The sequence below is a fragment of the Ostrea edulis genome, chromosome 2 (assembly GCF_947568905.1).
Source record: "Ostrea edulis chromosome 2, xbOstEdul1.1, whole genome shotgun sequence".
Taxonomy (NCBI): domain Eukaryota; kingdom Metazoa; phylum Mollusca; class Bivalvia; order Ostreida; family Ostreidae; genus Ostrea; species Ostrea edulis.
This window is the reverse complement of record NC_079165.1, coordinates 26,929,982-26,946,560: the sequence shown is the minus strand read 5'-3', so window position 1 is coordinate 26,946,560 and position 16,579 is coordinate 26,929,982. Positions and strand designations below refer to the sequence as shown.

Genomic DNA, 16,579 nt, shown 5'->3' with positions numbered 1-16,579 from the left:
TAAATTAATCAGATATCTAATACAAACAAGGAGGTCTTTAAAATATTTATCAAAAATCAGAAATTTCAGGTTACCTGGAATCAAAAGGTATAAGTAGCTGACTTCGTTAACTATGATATCCGAAAATTGTTAGCATATCAAGATGACTAATATCATACTTCTTCACGTAGATAGTTGCAAATTAGTCAGATATCTAATAAAAATACAGAGTTCTTTAAGATATTTATGAAATATACTTCCTTAAGCATGATATCTAAAAATTGATGGCATATCAAGATATCTAGTACCACTCCACTTCACATGGATAGTTGTTAACTAGTTAGATATCTAATACGAACACAGAGTTCTTTAAGATATTTATGAAAAACTTGAAATTTCAGGTTACCAGGAATCAAAAGATATAAGTAGCTGACTTCCTTAAGGGTGATATCTGAAAAATGATGGCATATCAAGATACCTAATACCATTCCACGTTACATGGATAGTTGTAAATTAGTCAGATATCTAATACGAACTCAAAGTTCTTTAAGATATTTATGAAAAACTTGAAATTTCAGGTTACCAGGAATCAAAAGGTATAAGTAGCTGACTTCGTTAAGTATGATATCCGAAAATTGTTGGCATATCAAGATACCTAATATCATACTTCTTCACGTAGATAGTTGTAAATTAGTCAGATATCTAATACAAATACAGAGTTCTTTAAGATAGTAGTTGACTTCCTTAAGCGTGATATCTGGAAATTTATGGCATGTCAAGATATCTAATATTACTCTTCTTCACTTTGATAATTGTAAATTAGTCAGATATCTATTACAAACTCAGAATTCCTTAAAATATTTGATAAAACTTGAAATTTCAGTTTACCGGCAATCAAAAGGTATAAGTAGTTGACTTCCTTAAGGGTGATATCCGAAAATCGATGGCATATCAAGATACCTAATACCACTCCACTTCACATGGATAGTTGTAAACTAGTCAGATATATAATACAAAGAAGGAGTTCTTTAAGATATTTATGAAAAACTTGAAATTTCAGTTTACCGGCAATCAAAAGGTATAAGTAGCTGACTTCCTTAAGGGTGATATCTCAAAATTGATTGTACATCAAGACACCTAATATCAGTCTTCTTCACGTGGATAATTGTAAATTAGTCAGATATTTAGTACAAACACAGAGTTCCTTGAGATATTTATGAAAAACTTTAAATCTCAGCTTACCAAGAATCAAAGGGTATAAGTAGCTGACTTCCTTAAGCGTGATATCTGGAAACTTATGGCATATCAAGATACCTAATATCACCCTTCTTCACTTTGATAATTGTAAATTAGTCAGATATCTAATACAAACAAGCAGTTCCTTAAAATATTAGTAGAAAACTTGAAATTTCAGGTTACCTGGAATCAAAAGGTATAAGTAGCTGACTTCCTTAAGCGTGATATCTGGAAATTTATGGCATGTCAAGATACCTAATATCACTCTTCTTCACTTTGATAATTGTAAATTAGTCAGATATCCAATACAAACTCAGAGGTCCTTAAGATATTTGCGAAAAACTTGAAATTTGAGTTTACCTGCCATCTAAAGGTATATGTAGCTGACTTCCTTAAGCGTGATATCTGAAAATTGATGACATATCACGATACCCAATATCACTACTCGCCATACGTATCGTTGTAAGTTAGTTAAATATATGATATAAACACGGAGTTCCTTATAGTATTCACACGGATCTTGAAATTTCATTGTACCGATAATCAAAATGTATAAGTAACTGATTTCCTAAAGAGCGATATCTGAATATTCGTGGCGTACCAAAACACCATCTATCACTTCTTGCCATATGTATTGTCGTAAATTCGTCAGATATCTAATACAAACATAAAGTTTCTTACGGTATTCACACTTATGTTGACATTTCAGGGTAACTCGAATCAAATTGTAAAAGTAGCAGATATCTCAAAATGGATGGTATATCAAATGATTGAAGGTCTGAATTCAATCCGTATCACTTTTAAAGTAAACACTCAGTTGAAAAAGTTTATTCGTATTTTGCATTGCAACGTTATGTAACTGGGGATAATTGAGCATGAAATATCATACGACTCCTAGTCCTCTTTAGAAATAAATCTGATAGATAATAATTTTCAAACTCATTAACCTTTATCTGGTAGCGAGCTATCAGTAATTATAACTTTTATATTTTGTAGTAGCTGGCTACGAGTAGCTAACTTTTCTTACTTTTAGTAGCTGGCTACTAGTAACTGGCTACTAGTAGCTAACTTTTCCTGGTTCAAGTAGCTGGCTACTAGTAGCCAACTTTTCTCTTTTTAAGTAGCCAGTTACTAGTAGCTGGTTACTAGTAGCCAACTTTACCGATCTTAAAGATTGATAGTTTTTTTTTTTTAAAATCACAACAGCTGAACAACAGCAGGACCAAGGTGACTCAGGTGAGCGATGTGGCCCATGGGTCTTTTGTAATACAACAAAACATGTTCACTGAAACCACAAGATATATCACGTGATGTCACACGTGATAAAGATATATCTGTGTTATAAATGGTAGAGGGGTGACATTGTAATGACTGCGTTAAGTGACAATAAAACATTTTAACTAAGACCACGAGATATGACCAGGACAATAGCTGTCAGGTGAAAGAGAACTAAACAATAGGTATAAAGCCTTAAATAGTGAGAGTTTCTTCTTCCGTTGAGCGGTCAGTCGATTGCCAGCTGACCACACCGGTCATTCCGTTACACTGATTCATAAACAGATGTTGAAAATTAATGTGTCAATAATCGTAAAAGTAATGTTACTTCCCAAGTTAGTTGCTTATAAACAACAATTATAAAAATATATATATATTTGATAGGAAAACAAACCAGAATGGATTTATTTCTTTAAACAACGAAGTCATCTGACCTTACATTCTAAATTATGTAATTGTAACAAATGCCTAATGATTTAAGACTTTAACGTAGTTTCTACAATATCGTTTAACTGCTACAAGTAAGTAAATAAAACAAGAAATCGAATCAATATACTTAATTCTTTTCGCCGGAATGAGAGAGAGAATTATGAATGTCCCTATATCTCAGAGGCAAAATTGCTGATTAGAGCGCAGCTGTGGTCTGTTTGTCTGCAGCTAACATCCATCTTTTTTCAACTTTTTATCAAGATGTATATCACCGACATTTATTTCTCCATTTGTATTTCTAAAAGGAAGTCGTCAATTATAACAAGGTGTTATTCTTCCTTAAAAGAAGCCTGGAGAAGTACAGTGATACGTGTAAATATTTTTATTTAGTGACACAATCTATATTTATATTTCTTATCGGGGAATTTTCTGTCATGTTATGCCATCCTATGTTTAAAACGGTCACGCATGTCATATTTGCATTAATTTGCATTGAATTGTTTATTTTTCGAAGTAACACGGTAATTTTATTCTTTAAAAACCTCATGTCATGATGATCAGCACACTGATGTATCTACCTTCTAGGCAACAGTGTGTTACGATTATCGACAGTACCAAAACAAAAATAATTTGATTGATTATGAATCATAATTGTCAATCAACAAAACTAAAGACTATGATCTTTCTGAGGACACTTTTAAAACATTGGACGCTGTTACCATCAATGAATGTGCCATGTTGTCGTTCATCGTGATATGTTTCCGCAGTGCCACAAAGCATACCATTTTGTCATCATATTTCAATTTCGCACTTTTTCGGAACTGTTGACATATATGTGTCTCACGGTTGAGCGCTCAAGTGCACGACACGATTACTGCGTTTTCACAGGCCGCTGTCCTTCTAGTGATGGACTCTCGCGGTCTGTTGAGGTTTTATGAATTAGCTATATGACTGTCTCGTACTGTGATGTACTTTTACTGCTAGAAACCTTTAGGACAGACCCTTTCTAGATACCGTGCACTGATTTATAAGCAGGGTCAATGAATTGATCTTACCAATCTTCTCTTGACGTTCGCTGCATTTTCCTTTGAAAATTCTCGTGTATCTTTTATTTACTTTACATTTGGTTACATTGAGTGTAAAGACTTAGCATTGGCATGCGAAGGCACGGTTTTTTTTTTAATTCAAGGAAATTATTTGTCATGATGCAATTCCGATTACTTGGTGTTGCATTTAACAGACCTATTATCCGAAAACCAATGTCTAAAATTTTCATTTGCCTAGCATAGTGGAAATCTACCATTCGAAATAACCAGCAGATGATACTAATGAATTTGAGATTGCACTTGATCGTGTCAGATAAATATTAACGACAGTGTATGTATAATCACCCTTAAATTGTTCACCGTTTGCATCACGATTTTAATCATCATTCATTTGTGGCAAAGTTTTATACAGGTCGCAAAAAGGCTTATTAAAAGTGTGGATCAAGTAGAAAAATCCTTCTAAGCCAGTGCTTCTCGTGTGCTCGACGTACCATGTACTTTTTATTTTACATATAAATTTTCATTATGTCCGGTACTGTTTTCTTTGATCTTAGCCATACCTATACGTATACCTGAAGTATACACACGTTCAGCAGGGAATTCTACCGATTTAGGAACCCCAGTGATTTAGAATCCCCATCGATGTAGGAATCCCATCGTTTAGGAATCCCATTGATTTAGGAACCCCATCGATGTAGGAATCCCATCGATTTAGGAATCCCATTGATTTAGGAATACTATCGATGTAGGAATCCCATCGATTTAGACCCCTCGACGTTATAAATTTATAGAATACATATCCTGTATCTAAACCCTATATAGGTAATGATACCTTTTTTGGACACAAGTTTTCTACGTTTTTTAATCATGTACTTTATATCTATTAATGCTTCTGTTGGGGAACTCTCAATCAAACATTTCATTTTTCAGTTATATGAATTTTCTGTTATGTTTTGGATTGCAAACGGGATGGTTTCAGCTTCTCCATCGTCAGCTTGCCATATGTATGTAGCAATATTCCATTATCATCTACATATGTACATATGGTGTTTATATCTCTCAACTGATTTGATACGCAAGATCTTGTTCTACGTATGGTCAGTTTTTAAATCGATGCAGGCCACTTACAAACAAGTTGATGTTCCAGGAGTTTTAACAGTCTCGTTTAATTCAGCATTTCACAGATTTGAAGGTCGTTACAATGATCTAGTTTGGCAATATATATACAACCTGTCATAATTGGGTCAAATGTTGTCTGACGTGTTTTATACCAATTGTTAGGCTGTTCTGTGCACACTGATTCTAACTACGGATTACTCCGTTTACCTGATCAAGATATAGAGCTCACGGCGGATGTGACCGGTCGACAGGAGATGCTTACTCCTCTTAGACATAAGATTCCACCTCTGGTATATCCAGAGGTCCGTGTTTGCCCAATTCTTAATTTTGTATTCCTGATAGGAGTTCCGAGATTGATCACTGTTCGTTATCATTACGATTTTATGCTTAACAAGCTCGTCTGATTTACTGCTAGACTGTGCTTTCTACAGTGTGTGAAGCGACAATATGATCACATTCTTATAAGTATATATCTATCAATGTATCATGAAATACATGTACCGTGTACTCCCTCCTCTCGACAAGTATGAAAGGTGAAGATAACGAACAGCGATCAATCTCATAACTCCTATAAGGAATACAAAATTAAGAGTTGGCCAAACACGGACCTCTGGACATCACATTCTTCATGTCAATCTCTATACATGTGTGACAGAGAAAAATGTCATCGATTTCACTGTTTCTAGACGCCCACTGGATCTCTATTTAGTTTCGGATTTCTAGACACCCACTGGATCTCTATTTAGTTTCGGATTTCTAGACACCCACTGGATCTCTATTCAGTTTCGGATTTCTAGACGCCCACTGGATCTCTATTTAGTTTCGGATTTCTAGACACCTACTGGATCTCTATTTAGCTTCGGAATACTGAACTATATAGCCTTCATATTTAGTCGTATGTCACTCAGCTTTAGCATTGGCGGATCCAGAGGAGAGTTCCGGGGGTCGGAACCCCCTTTCGTCAGAAAATTTTGCTTAAAAAGGTAAAAACATTGCATTTTGAGGGTGGAAGAACCCCCTTTGAAAACCAAAATTAATAGTAGAACCCTCCCTTTCAAAAATTCCTGGATCCGCCCATGTTTAGCACATGAAAACTACCAATGGGCTCCGATGCAAAAATGATCAACGCAAGTACCATTTCATCGGGCGTCAGGACGATAAATACATCACTCTTTAGCTTTGCGAGACCATGTGAAAGGTCTTTAAATAGACCCAGAGGGCTGTCTGTACAAAGCAAGATCACGGCAAACCAAGACGTTGAAAAGTAGTTGCATATGAAAGCATTGAAATGGGTCATTCCAAAGATTGTTAAAAAGTAAGTATAAGCAAGTCAGTATTCTTTATTTAAAGTTGGACAATATTACAAGATGAGCTTAAAAGCTCTTGAACCGACATTAAACTATAAATACATGTACAACACACATGTACACATGAAACACGTATTGACAGCACACGGCATGCACACATGCACGGGGGGTTGTATACGTAAGACAAACTGACACGCAGAGGGAAATTAGTTCGACCAAAAGCTAAATTATGAAATAAATTCTAAGACCACATAATTTATGCTAATGTTCGTCAGTACATATAGTACTATGCGTGACTGACTGATGACGTATTTCATGAAATATTGATAAGAGTACATGGTGATAGGGGGTAATACTAGTACATCCATAAGAATAAATTATATCTGTACAATCACGTTACAAATACAAAGGCAAGCATACCTGTACAAGCATGCAACTTGTATATAGCAGGGGCGGATCCAGGAATTTTGAAAGGAAGAGGTGATTTGGTTTTCAAAGGGGGGACCACCATCAAAATACGTTATTTTTACCTTTTTAAGCAAAATTTTCTGATGAAAGGGGGGGGGGGTTTCCAATCCCCGGACACCCCCTCTGGATCCGCCACTGTATAGATAAGTTGAACACATACAATAATGTATGGAGAGTCGGAATAAATTCTTCTATACGAACTTAAACTAATAATAGTGGATGGATGTTCTCTGTATACACATCCGTATCCATCACAGGGGCTAAGTCCGTTTGGGCCCTAACTCTGTGATACCATAAATATAACACCCCAAGCCCCCGTTCTATTTATGGTATCACAGAGTTCGGGCCCAAAACGTGCGTAGCCCCTGTGGTATCCATAAATATAAAACAAATCTGTATATATACATGAAAGACAATGACCCAGTACATCCCAATGCTATTCTTAACATTCTTACGGAATATCGGAACTATACATATTCTTGTATTTTAAAAGTTATTAGATTAAATATTTGACGTTTCGTAACGAAGGCAACACCAAAAAAAAAAAAACAAAAAAAAAAAAAAATTACGTTACCGGGTATTTCGTCTATCACACGTGGATATTTACGAAGTTGGTTTTTTAAAATTATTTTCTCGAGTCATTGTAAAACAACCGACCGCTATGCATTGATATAATTAAAATAACAATTAATTAATAATTACAATGTGTGGATCAATCTGCAGGCAAGTAACAACAAGGCGTGGGTGTTGCCCACCCCGCCCCACTTTTCTTGACAAACTAAAATTAACACCGTGACGGAATCGGAGACAAAACAATGGTTTCAATATTCCGTATTGGGGTTAAACTTGCTGGTAGAATTAGAATTTCAGGAATCACAACCGCTGCCTCTACTTATCTGTTTCTCAACAACCTTCTACAATGTTGAGTTATTGTTTAAAATTTTTTAAACTAATCACTTCATGTTCTAAAACACAACCCCTTTCCTGTATTTGAAATTTGACATCAATTTCATCATACCTAAACCGATCGCCCTCATGAAGAATGAGTGAACTCCCGCACTCTTAACCAATCCTGATAACGAGCATTAGCTGAGTTTATGAGCATGCGCATCATTGCTAATTCCGGTAACATCATTTCTTTGCAGTCCTCTGACGTCAATTTAAACTTTGAATTCCACTTCGTAGCCTCCAGATTTAGAGTTTGATTAGAAGAGGGTCTGCTTTGACAAAATGACGTCACTTGACCTTTGATCTCCTTAAAAGTGTTCACTTCGTCCCGAAAATCCGATCCTTCTAAATTCATTTGTTCCATAAAGCGATTTTTGAAATGGTCGTATAATTGAAAGTCCGCGTAATCAAAATAATGGAGAAACCTCTCGGAGTTTGGGGACAGCTGAACAGGATGTCTCTTTTTGCCTTTATTGATGTTCAGGGGAACATATATAATTTCCTCAAAATCCCAGCACAGATAGCGCTTCATAAGAACCAGAGATTCGTCAAAATATTCCATTAACATCACTAGAGGAAATTCACTGTCAAGTTTTTCAATGTACTTATTGATAAAAAATTTGTTTCTAAATAGAGAAGACGGAATCCCGAAGTCAAATGACTGTCTGTTGTTCACGTATGCCAAACGGCGCTGAGAGTTATTCCTGTCCATCGCAAATTGTCGCAAAAACGTGTCTAATATCGCACCCGCACTAACATTGCCAAATTGAGGATTGACTTTTCTAAGAAACGGAATAAATCCGTAATAGGATGCCGCCGATATAAAGTGAGATTTAGGTTCCCTTAAAATGGCAACATACACAGAATTTTTAGGCATCACAGAATCGAACGCGTCTTTATTATACACCACGTGATTACACAGGATGTTGTAGGTTTCGTTTCCTGGAAGAGGAACAATATTATTCCGGTTGATAGTTTTTCCGTACCCGAGGTAATTGAACCCCGTGCCGTTACTCCGTTTGGGTAACACTATGTTGAGGTCATTCTTAAGAGCGAATCGTATAAAAATATTCATAACAGTTGTGCTGCCTGCTTTGTGAACTTTAAGAAAAGCCACATTAATTTTCTTTCTACACTTTGGTGCAGATTTTCTTTCCAACATTGAGGCTCGAAAATCGAGTTCTTTGTATAATCCAGTGATTCCATCATCTGAATGTATGTTCATCCTCACCAATAGTGATACTGTGTATAATATCACGACAAGTACCAGGATCCAGAAATACCTACAAACAAGACCAACCGTTCATGTCATTACAGGTCATAAAAGTGTAAGTGATTTTTAGCGAGACACAAATTTTGCGATTTTCCCATGAAAATTGGTATATATATATTTAGCGAAAGCTAATTTTAGTGAATTCATAATTCCAAGAAAAATAACTATTACTGTGATATGGAATAAATTGTTGGCGATATTCAATTTTAGCGATCTCGGCACCCTCGCTATTATGCCAAAATTAAATCCTCGCTAAAAATTCTTTCCTTACGGAAATAGTAAAATGATAACATTTGATACTAATAGAAAGAAAGTACTGGTAAACCAATTATTCGTGTCATTACAGGGTCATAAAAGTGTAAGTGGTTTTTAGCGAGACACAAATTTAGCGATTTTCTCATAAAAATTGGTTTATATATTTCGCGAATTTATGATATCAAGAATAATATGGAATACATTGTTAGTGATATTCAATTTTACCGATCTCGGCACCATCGCTAATAATGCCAAAATTAAATCCTCGCTAAAAATTCTGCTTATACGGTAATTTCAAAACAGGTTAAAAAAGATTTGTTTAAAAATATTCAAACTAAGGGGAGTTTTCACCACCACCCCCATAGATCCGCCTCTGTATCGGGACGTCGAATTTGATAGTCTATTAAATGTTTGTAAATATGACAGATTAACACTTATTTCAACAAGAGCTTTTAAAATGATATAGAACTTGGGTTTTTTGGGTTTTTTTTAAATTCTTTTAATTATATTTACAAAGTATGTTCAAACCATTTCTTACCTCCTGCATGAACTCCACATCATCTGGATTTTCTTTTAATTTTAGTCAGTGAGCTAAAACTAGAAATAAGAAAAGAAACTTGAGAACTAATCTGAAAATTCTATAATTGCAGTAAAGCCGATCATGCAGCCAGACTCTCCTGTCTAAATCGATGTGATTTATAAATGAATTTAACCCACATGAATATTTTTTTTTAAAAACCTAACGTCTTTTTAGCTGCAAGAACGAAACTGAATAAATCTACCATCTTGTGTTCTGCAGTCCTGTGATTGACGGGATACGAGAGCACATAATGACAATGATTTATTTGTAATTGCAGAGGGCAGACTTTTCAAATATCTAAGATTTCTTTTTATTTATGTGTAGTGAAACTGAATCTAGCAATCAGAATTTATAAACGAGTACAGGCAGTGTCCATTAGTGAAAGGTGACATTCGAAACCAATAAAATCATTAGGCTAATAATCCAAAGGGAGATAACCCAGAGTATACAGTTATTAGTATGCTTCCCTAATTAACAGTCTAATGAAATTAGACTGCCCTGATTAACATATAGTTGACAGATTATAATACATCACACAGCCAGTAATTCAATATTGAGGGCAGAATATAATGTAGATGACTGTTAACAAACACATGTTGCATTAATGGATCGCATCTTGGTGTTTCTACAATTATCAAAAGAATTTATTTTTTGAAAATTCCACGACAAGCTGATGTTTACTCCCAGCTAAGTTTGAAATTAATCTACATTCTTTTATAAGAGAGCGCGTTACAGAAGCTTTGAACACTTAAACTGCCATCCCTGTTGAACTCACTTCTCTCGTGTACAACAGGTCAGCGCTAATTATAAACAACCAGGATTCGGGCCATACCCTTATCTCACGCCTATAACCACTCGGATCACCTCGGCCGATTCCATCTAAGATGTAGGGTACCAGTGTTGTAGCATAGACTTTTCCCCCGCATAGATACCCCCCCCCCCCCCGGAAAAACGGGCCCGGGATAGATTTTTCCTCATAAGTCATAAGGGGAAAAAGCGTCCCAGCATATAATTTCCCCCTATGTACAAAGTCAGTATAGAGTTTCCCCTTGAGCGGAAAAACCGTCCTGGTATAGAATTTCCCCCCCCCCCCCCTTCCTGTTTCCGGATTTCATTTGTTAAAGTCTAATGAAATAGATATGCTCATATTGATTTTACGATATTCATAAAATAAACGAATATTATTTTTGAGATGTTGAATTTGGGTTTACACGCTGAAAACTTTGAATTGCATATAGAAAATACAATAAGCTTCCCAAAAAGACTTTAACGATGATCAATAGGATTTTTCATAAAAAGTGGACTAATAGATATACAATTAAAATATCTGAAAAGTAAAATAGATGCACTGTATAAATCGAAGTAATTTAATTTTCCCGTTTATCTAAATTCAAAATTTTGAATTTAAAAAAACCCATTAACTTCTTCCCAACTTCACTATTCCAAATGCTAGATACTTGTAAATAACGGCAAAGACTGAATGAAGTTTGATATCATTACACGATTTGAATAATTTCCTTCTTTAAAAAAAGATAAGATGATGATTGTGATACACAAGACCCTAATAAAAATTTTAAAAAAAGAAAAAAAAGAATTCCTGGGTGTAGATAAGCAAGAGAATTCTAGTAATAGTACTGGAAACGGATATATAGCTAAAATGTAAGAAGGGGGGGAAACGTACTGTCATTTAGGGGGAAATTCTATATAGTGGGACGGTTTTTCCTAGGGGAAAAATTGGACCTGGGTTAATTCTTCCTAGGGGAAATTCTATGCTAGGCCCATCTTTCCGGGGGGAATGTCCATCCCGGGCCCGTTTTTACGGGGGAGGGGGCGGGGGAGTCTATGCGGGGGGAAATTCTATGATATAACACCGGAATCTGCCGAAGTTTATCAAATGGCCTATAATGCGAGAGTTCATTTAAAAACAACGACGCTAGCTATGACATTACAGCCTAACACACTACATTACGATTACGGTGAAGTGTGGAGCACGATTGATTGATTGATTGATTGAATATTATTTTACGTCCCTCTCGAGAATATTTCACTCATATGGAGACGTCATCACTGCCGGTGAAGGGCTGCAATATTTAGGTCTATGCTCGGCGCTTATGGCCATCGAGCAGGGAAGGATCTTTATCGTGCCGCACCTGCTGTGACACGGGACCTCGGTTTCTGCGGTCTCATCCGAAGGACCGCCCCATTTAATCGCCTCTTACAACAAGCAAGGGGGTGCTGAGGACCTATTCTAACCTGGATCCCCATAAGCTTCGAGGGCTATAACAGCGCTACCATTCGGAATCTAGACAATTGATCCGCCTATTCATTGAATGCGGGAAACATAACGCAATATTGATGTAAACGAAAATAAGATTTATATGCTTTTACGAATTTTATGCAACATCTCAGAACGACGTGAAATTGGGTACACGAGATTCAAAATGTAGGCATACATGTACACGCAATTATATTCGAATCGATGCCATTTTAACCACAATTTTCAAGTTCCATAGACCTGTATGGTTTAATTTTTCATTGGCTTCATATATTTTCCTTTTAAACATGTATATATACGTGTTACCTATAGGGAGAGCTCCGTAGGGCTTCGACTCGTAATTATTTACTTTTAATATTATTCGTCTCTTTCCGTAACTGACGAAAATTTGACATCATCTGTTGCAAACAACTGTCGTTGTGTGTTTGTGTATCTGTAGTAATAACAGTCTGAAGGTAACTAGTTCATAATAGCATATATCTATAACCAGAAAAGTCTTCTCATACTTTCGTAATTTTTTTCCCCTGTTGATATTTACTTGGTTTGAAAGAAAAAAAAACAGCGAAGCTGAATATGACGTCACAATAAACTGTTTACGGTGGAGTTCAATTGCAAACCATAGCCACAAAAGTAAAACTATAGTTCACCCGAATGCAGTGGCGTAGCTTCCATTGAGGCAACCGAGGCAGCTGCCTCGGTAAAAAAAAAACCACCAAAAAAACCCACCTTTTACGTTGTTAAAATGTCGATAGCGTCTGGGGTGCGGCTGCGCCCCCCAGACCCCCTGCCTCGGTAATATTCGAACCCAAGCTACGCCTATGGAATGTGCTTTAGTTTGCCGGAAGTGAACGAGTCTAGTCGAAAATGACTAATTATTCTATCACGTACTAGCGGTCTAGTTCAGAGATGGCGGACAAAGTGTGAACAGTAGTTTGAGCGCGCTAGCAGAAATTAATTTTGAGGTATATATGACAGAAATCACAAAGAGGTGCATGTTTTCAGTTATTTTAGTCGATTTTACTCATTTAGGCTTATGCTTTACATTTTACTCTTGCCCGAAGCATGGTAAAATGCAACAATTGATATCGAAGTCAGTCGTTCTCCACTTGCAAAGCGAGCTTAATAAATGCAATTAAAAACTATTCTAAATTAATGATTCATAATTTCGAGAAAATTTTCGATCCCGAAAAAACATGGTTATCGAGAAACAAGCTGTAGCTAGTAGTCTTATGCTGGTACATCTGTGATTCTTCAACGCCGTTATCGAAAACTACTTCACAAAATTGACAATTCCACAACTGATTTATTGCAGACAGCCATATTTTTATTTCTAAACTAAACTAAACTTCGTTCGCGTGTATTAGTTGACTAGACATGCGTAAACTAAACTTCCGCACTAACGCGAACTCCACCTACACATCAACTGCCACTCGGCACACCTCGGTCGATCACGGTACCCTCCATCAGATGTAATCGGCCGAGGTGTACCGAGTGCATCAACCGCGTAATATTTCCCGCTTTAAATAAATGTACCAAGATAATAAGGGTCTTTGCTCATCTCAACGGTCACACCGTAAAACATGATAACTATTTAGTGACCTACACAATGGTTGGAAGTGTCCATTCTGTACCGTACTTCTGGTAAATGTAAATATAATTACATTCGAGGCGCCTTCTCGAGGTTACCGGAAACACCCGGAAAGTTGGGATTGGTGCTTTGTGTTGCCTTAGTGACAACTATATAGTATCCAAAAGAATGGCCCAATACCGAAAATCAGAACATTTTTGATGGAAGATCAAACAGTTACCAATACAAACTTGTGCAAATTTCCTAGCACTGTAATAAAGGTAATGGAATTGACGTAAAACTCATCTGTGTTAAAAACACAATGGTTATTCCGTCTCCCCAGCCGTAGTTCTGAGCTGCCTGATCAATGATCACGACTGATTAAATATTGGCTTATTCAGAGGTAGAAAAAAAGAAAATTATACAAAATAAATAGCAGTGTTTATCGTCTTAAATAAAGTTAATTACATTGTACATAAAATAAAGTGAATAAAGGAAGCTAGCTATATTTGCTGAGATGACAAAGAAACGCGAAAGGGATGATTTAGATACGACAAAAGGTGTACGTCAATACTACGCGAACTGTCCGCCATGTGGCTTAATTAATTACGCGAGCCTTTGTCCGTTCCGACCCTGCTCTTCTTTCATCATGCATATGTTGCGTTTTTACGATGGTAGGGGCGAGCGTATACCGTTCTCATTTCATCATCCTGATTTTCTTTTTTTAAATTCTTGTGCTGAAGTGAAATAAATTGAGTCTATTGAAAACACAATCTACAGAATCAGGAAAGAATGTCTTGCTTTTGAAACGCTGTAACATTGGCAAAAAATACATATTTTTAAAAGACGTACAGAAAAAATAAATAAAAAACAACACAATACCACCCCCACCCCCCGAAGACCAGTGAGTATGAGTACGCATTGAAAGAAATCCCTATTTCGACATCGCATTAGATCTAGTACGTGATGCTCTCTAATATGCTAAATGTTTCATGATAAAGACTTGCTACTATCGGAATACGAAGTACTGTATGAATACAGGGCTTTTCTAAAAGTTCACAGAAATGTTCCGTTAAAATCGCAATATACGCCCAACATGCCAAAAGCCAATAAAATTTTGTATACTTGAACTTTGGTTAATCCCCAATTTTGCAAACAGTTGATGTTTTCTGACGAATTTTTAGAATCATACAGCTAATTAAATATTTGATGTTTTCCGACGAATTTCTTTTAGAATTTTACAGCTAATTTAAAAATAGTTGACAATCAGCAACTTGAAGTTACTGCATGAATACCAGAACATCTTACTACCAATTTTAGTCTCTTTTCATTCCTTGGTGAACTGATATATATCAATGGTAAGCTTGTATCGAACCTCCACTTACACCAGGTTTTGGTCATCTGATTGAAGAAAATTTAGGATCGGATCATTTGAAAAAGGCTTATATGAATAGCACATGTAATAGTAACGAAATCTTTGGGAAGATAATTGGTAGTGTCCGTCCTGTAGAAGTGCAATAAGATGTTTGAATTTTCATTTCCATCCGGGGGGGGGGGGGGGGGCAAATTGGGGTAAGAGGAGTTCTAGAAACGAGGATTTGTAGAACAACGTTGTTTATCGAAACCCCAACCCAACCCCCCAACCCCCCATTTTATAACCCCTGTGACCAGATTACGACTGCAATCGGAGTTGAAAGTTTGTGTCCCATATAAAAGCATGAAAACCTAACAACACCCTACTTTCTTAAAGTGATACAAGGCCAGGAAAGAAATTTATAAAAGCAATGAAAAGGTCACGACACTGTAATATTTGTTTATGTAATATAGAGAAGTTTATTCCAATTTTGGGCCCAGAGGGCATACCAGCCAGACAGCTTATAAAGAAGGAAATTTCAAAAAAAAAAAGTTTACAACATTAACTACAGATTACATGAACTGCAAACTACATGTGCATGGATGTAGCATGTGGGGGAAACGAGTACATACATATATGAATTGCAAATCAGGTGTGGACAATATCAGTATTATACCAACATATGGATAATAAACTATAATGATTCATCTCTTGATAAAGATGCGGGTTGCGTCGAAAATTTGAGGTTTAAATAACCAACCGGAAAGGCCACGACAAATTTTCGACGCGACCGTCATCTTTATCAACAAATATCACAAACCACGAAAAATCGACAAAAAATAGTAATAATCTACTACAATGGTAAAATGCTTGTTTTCGTTGCAAGCGTGTGTACAGACGATTGCGTAGAGTTTTTACCATCATCAAGCCGTGATGAAAATAATTTTTTTTCTTCAAAATTATAGAAATTAGACAAAATTAGATAGAAAACATCCAAAACAACGTGATTATGAAATAAAATGATGGGCAGATAATGATCTGGAGTGATAATAAACACAATTAATGATGTACTATCCTTGCTGTCCATGACAGTTTAATATATCTTACACATGCGATTCAACATTTAATCTAGATATCATGTATCTGCTTATTCTACATGAGACTGGAGTAAATTTCTGTTTTCTATCCTTTAGCACCGACTCTTGCCTGCCTCTTGTTAATGTATCAGGCATATTATATAAATTGCATTAGGGATAACACACATGTATCAACTGGGTACTAATGTTTACCCATGACACTTGAAATACCACCAATGAGTGTTTTACTCCAAGAATTACTCTTCACTGTGTATTGTCTTTATTATATATGTTACATGTTTATGCCCCTTTGGGGTCTGATTTGGTAATAAATATTATTCTATTCTATGAATAGCATACTTTGTGTAAGACCCGAGTTCCTTAATTGCGAA

General features: G+C 36.1%; 1 protein-coding gene across 2 annotated transcripts in view; it reads right to left on the bottom strand.

Moving 5' to 3' along the window:
• Positions 1 to 6,408: 6,408 nt before the first annotated feature.
• The window catches only part of LOC125681432 (galactose-3-O-sulfotransferase 2-like), a 13,578-nt gene continuing 3,407 nt past the window's right edge, over positions 6,409 to 16,579 (bottom strand). For both annotated transcript variants that reach the window (XM_048921522.2, XM_048921523.2), the window contains exons 3-4: positions 9,874 to 9,932; positions 6,409 to 9,090 (exon numbers count right to left, since the gene is read on the bottom strand). In XM_048921522.2, the coding sequence (XP_048777479.2) occupies positions 7,893 to 9,090; positions 9,874 to 9,896 (1,221 nt within the window). In that variant the 5' untranslated portion in view covers positions 9,897 to 9,932 and the 3' untranslated portion in view covers positions 6,409 to 7,892. The remainder of the gene's footprint in view (positions 9,091 to 9,873; positions 9,933 to 16,579) is intronic.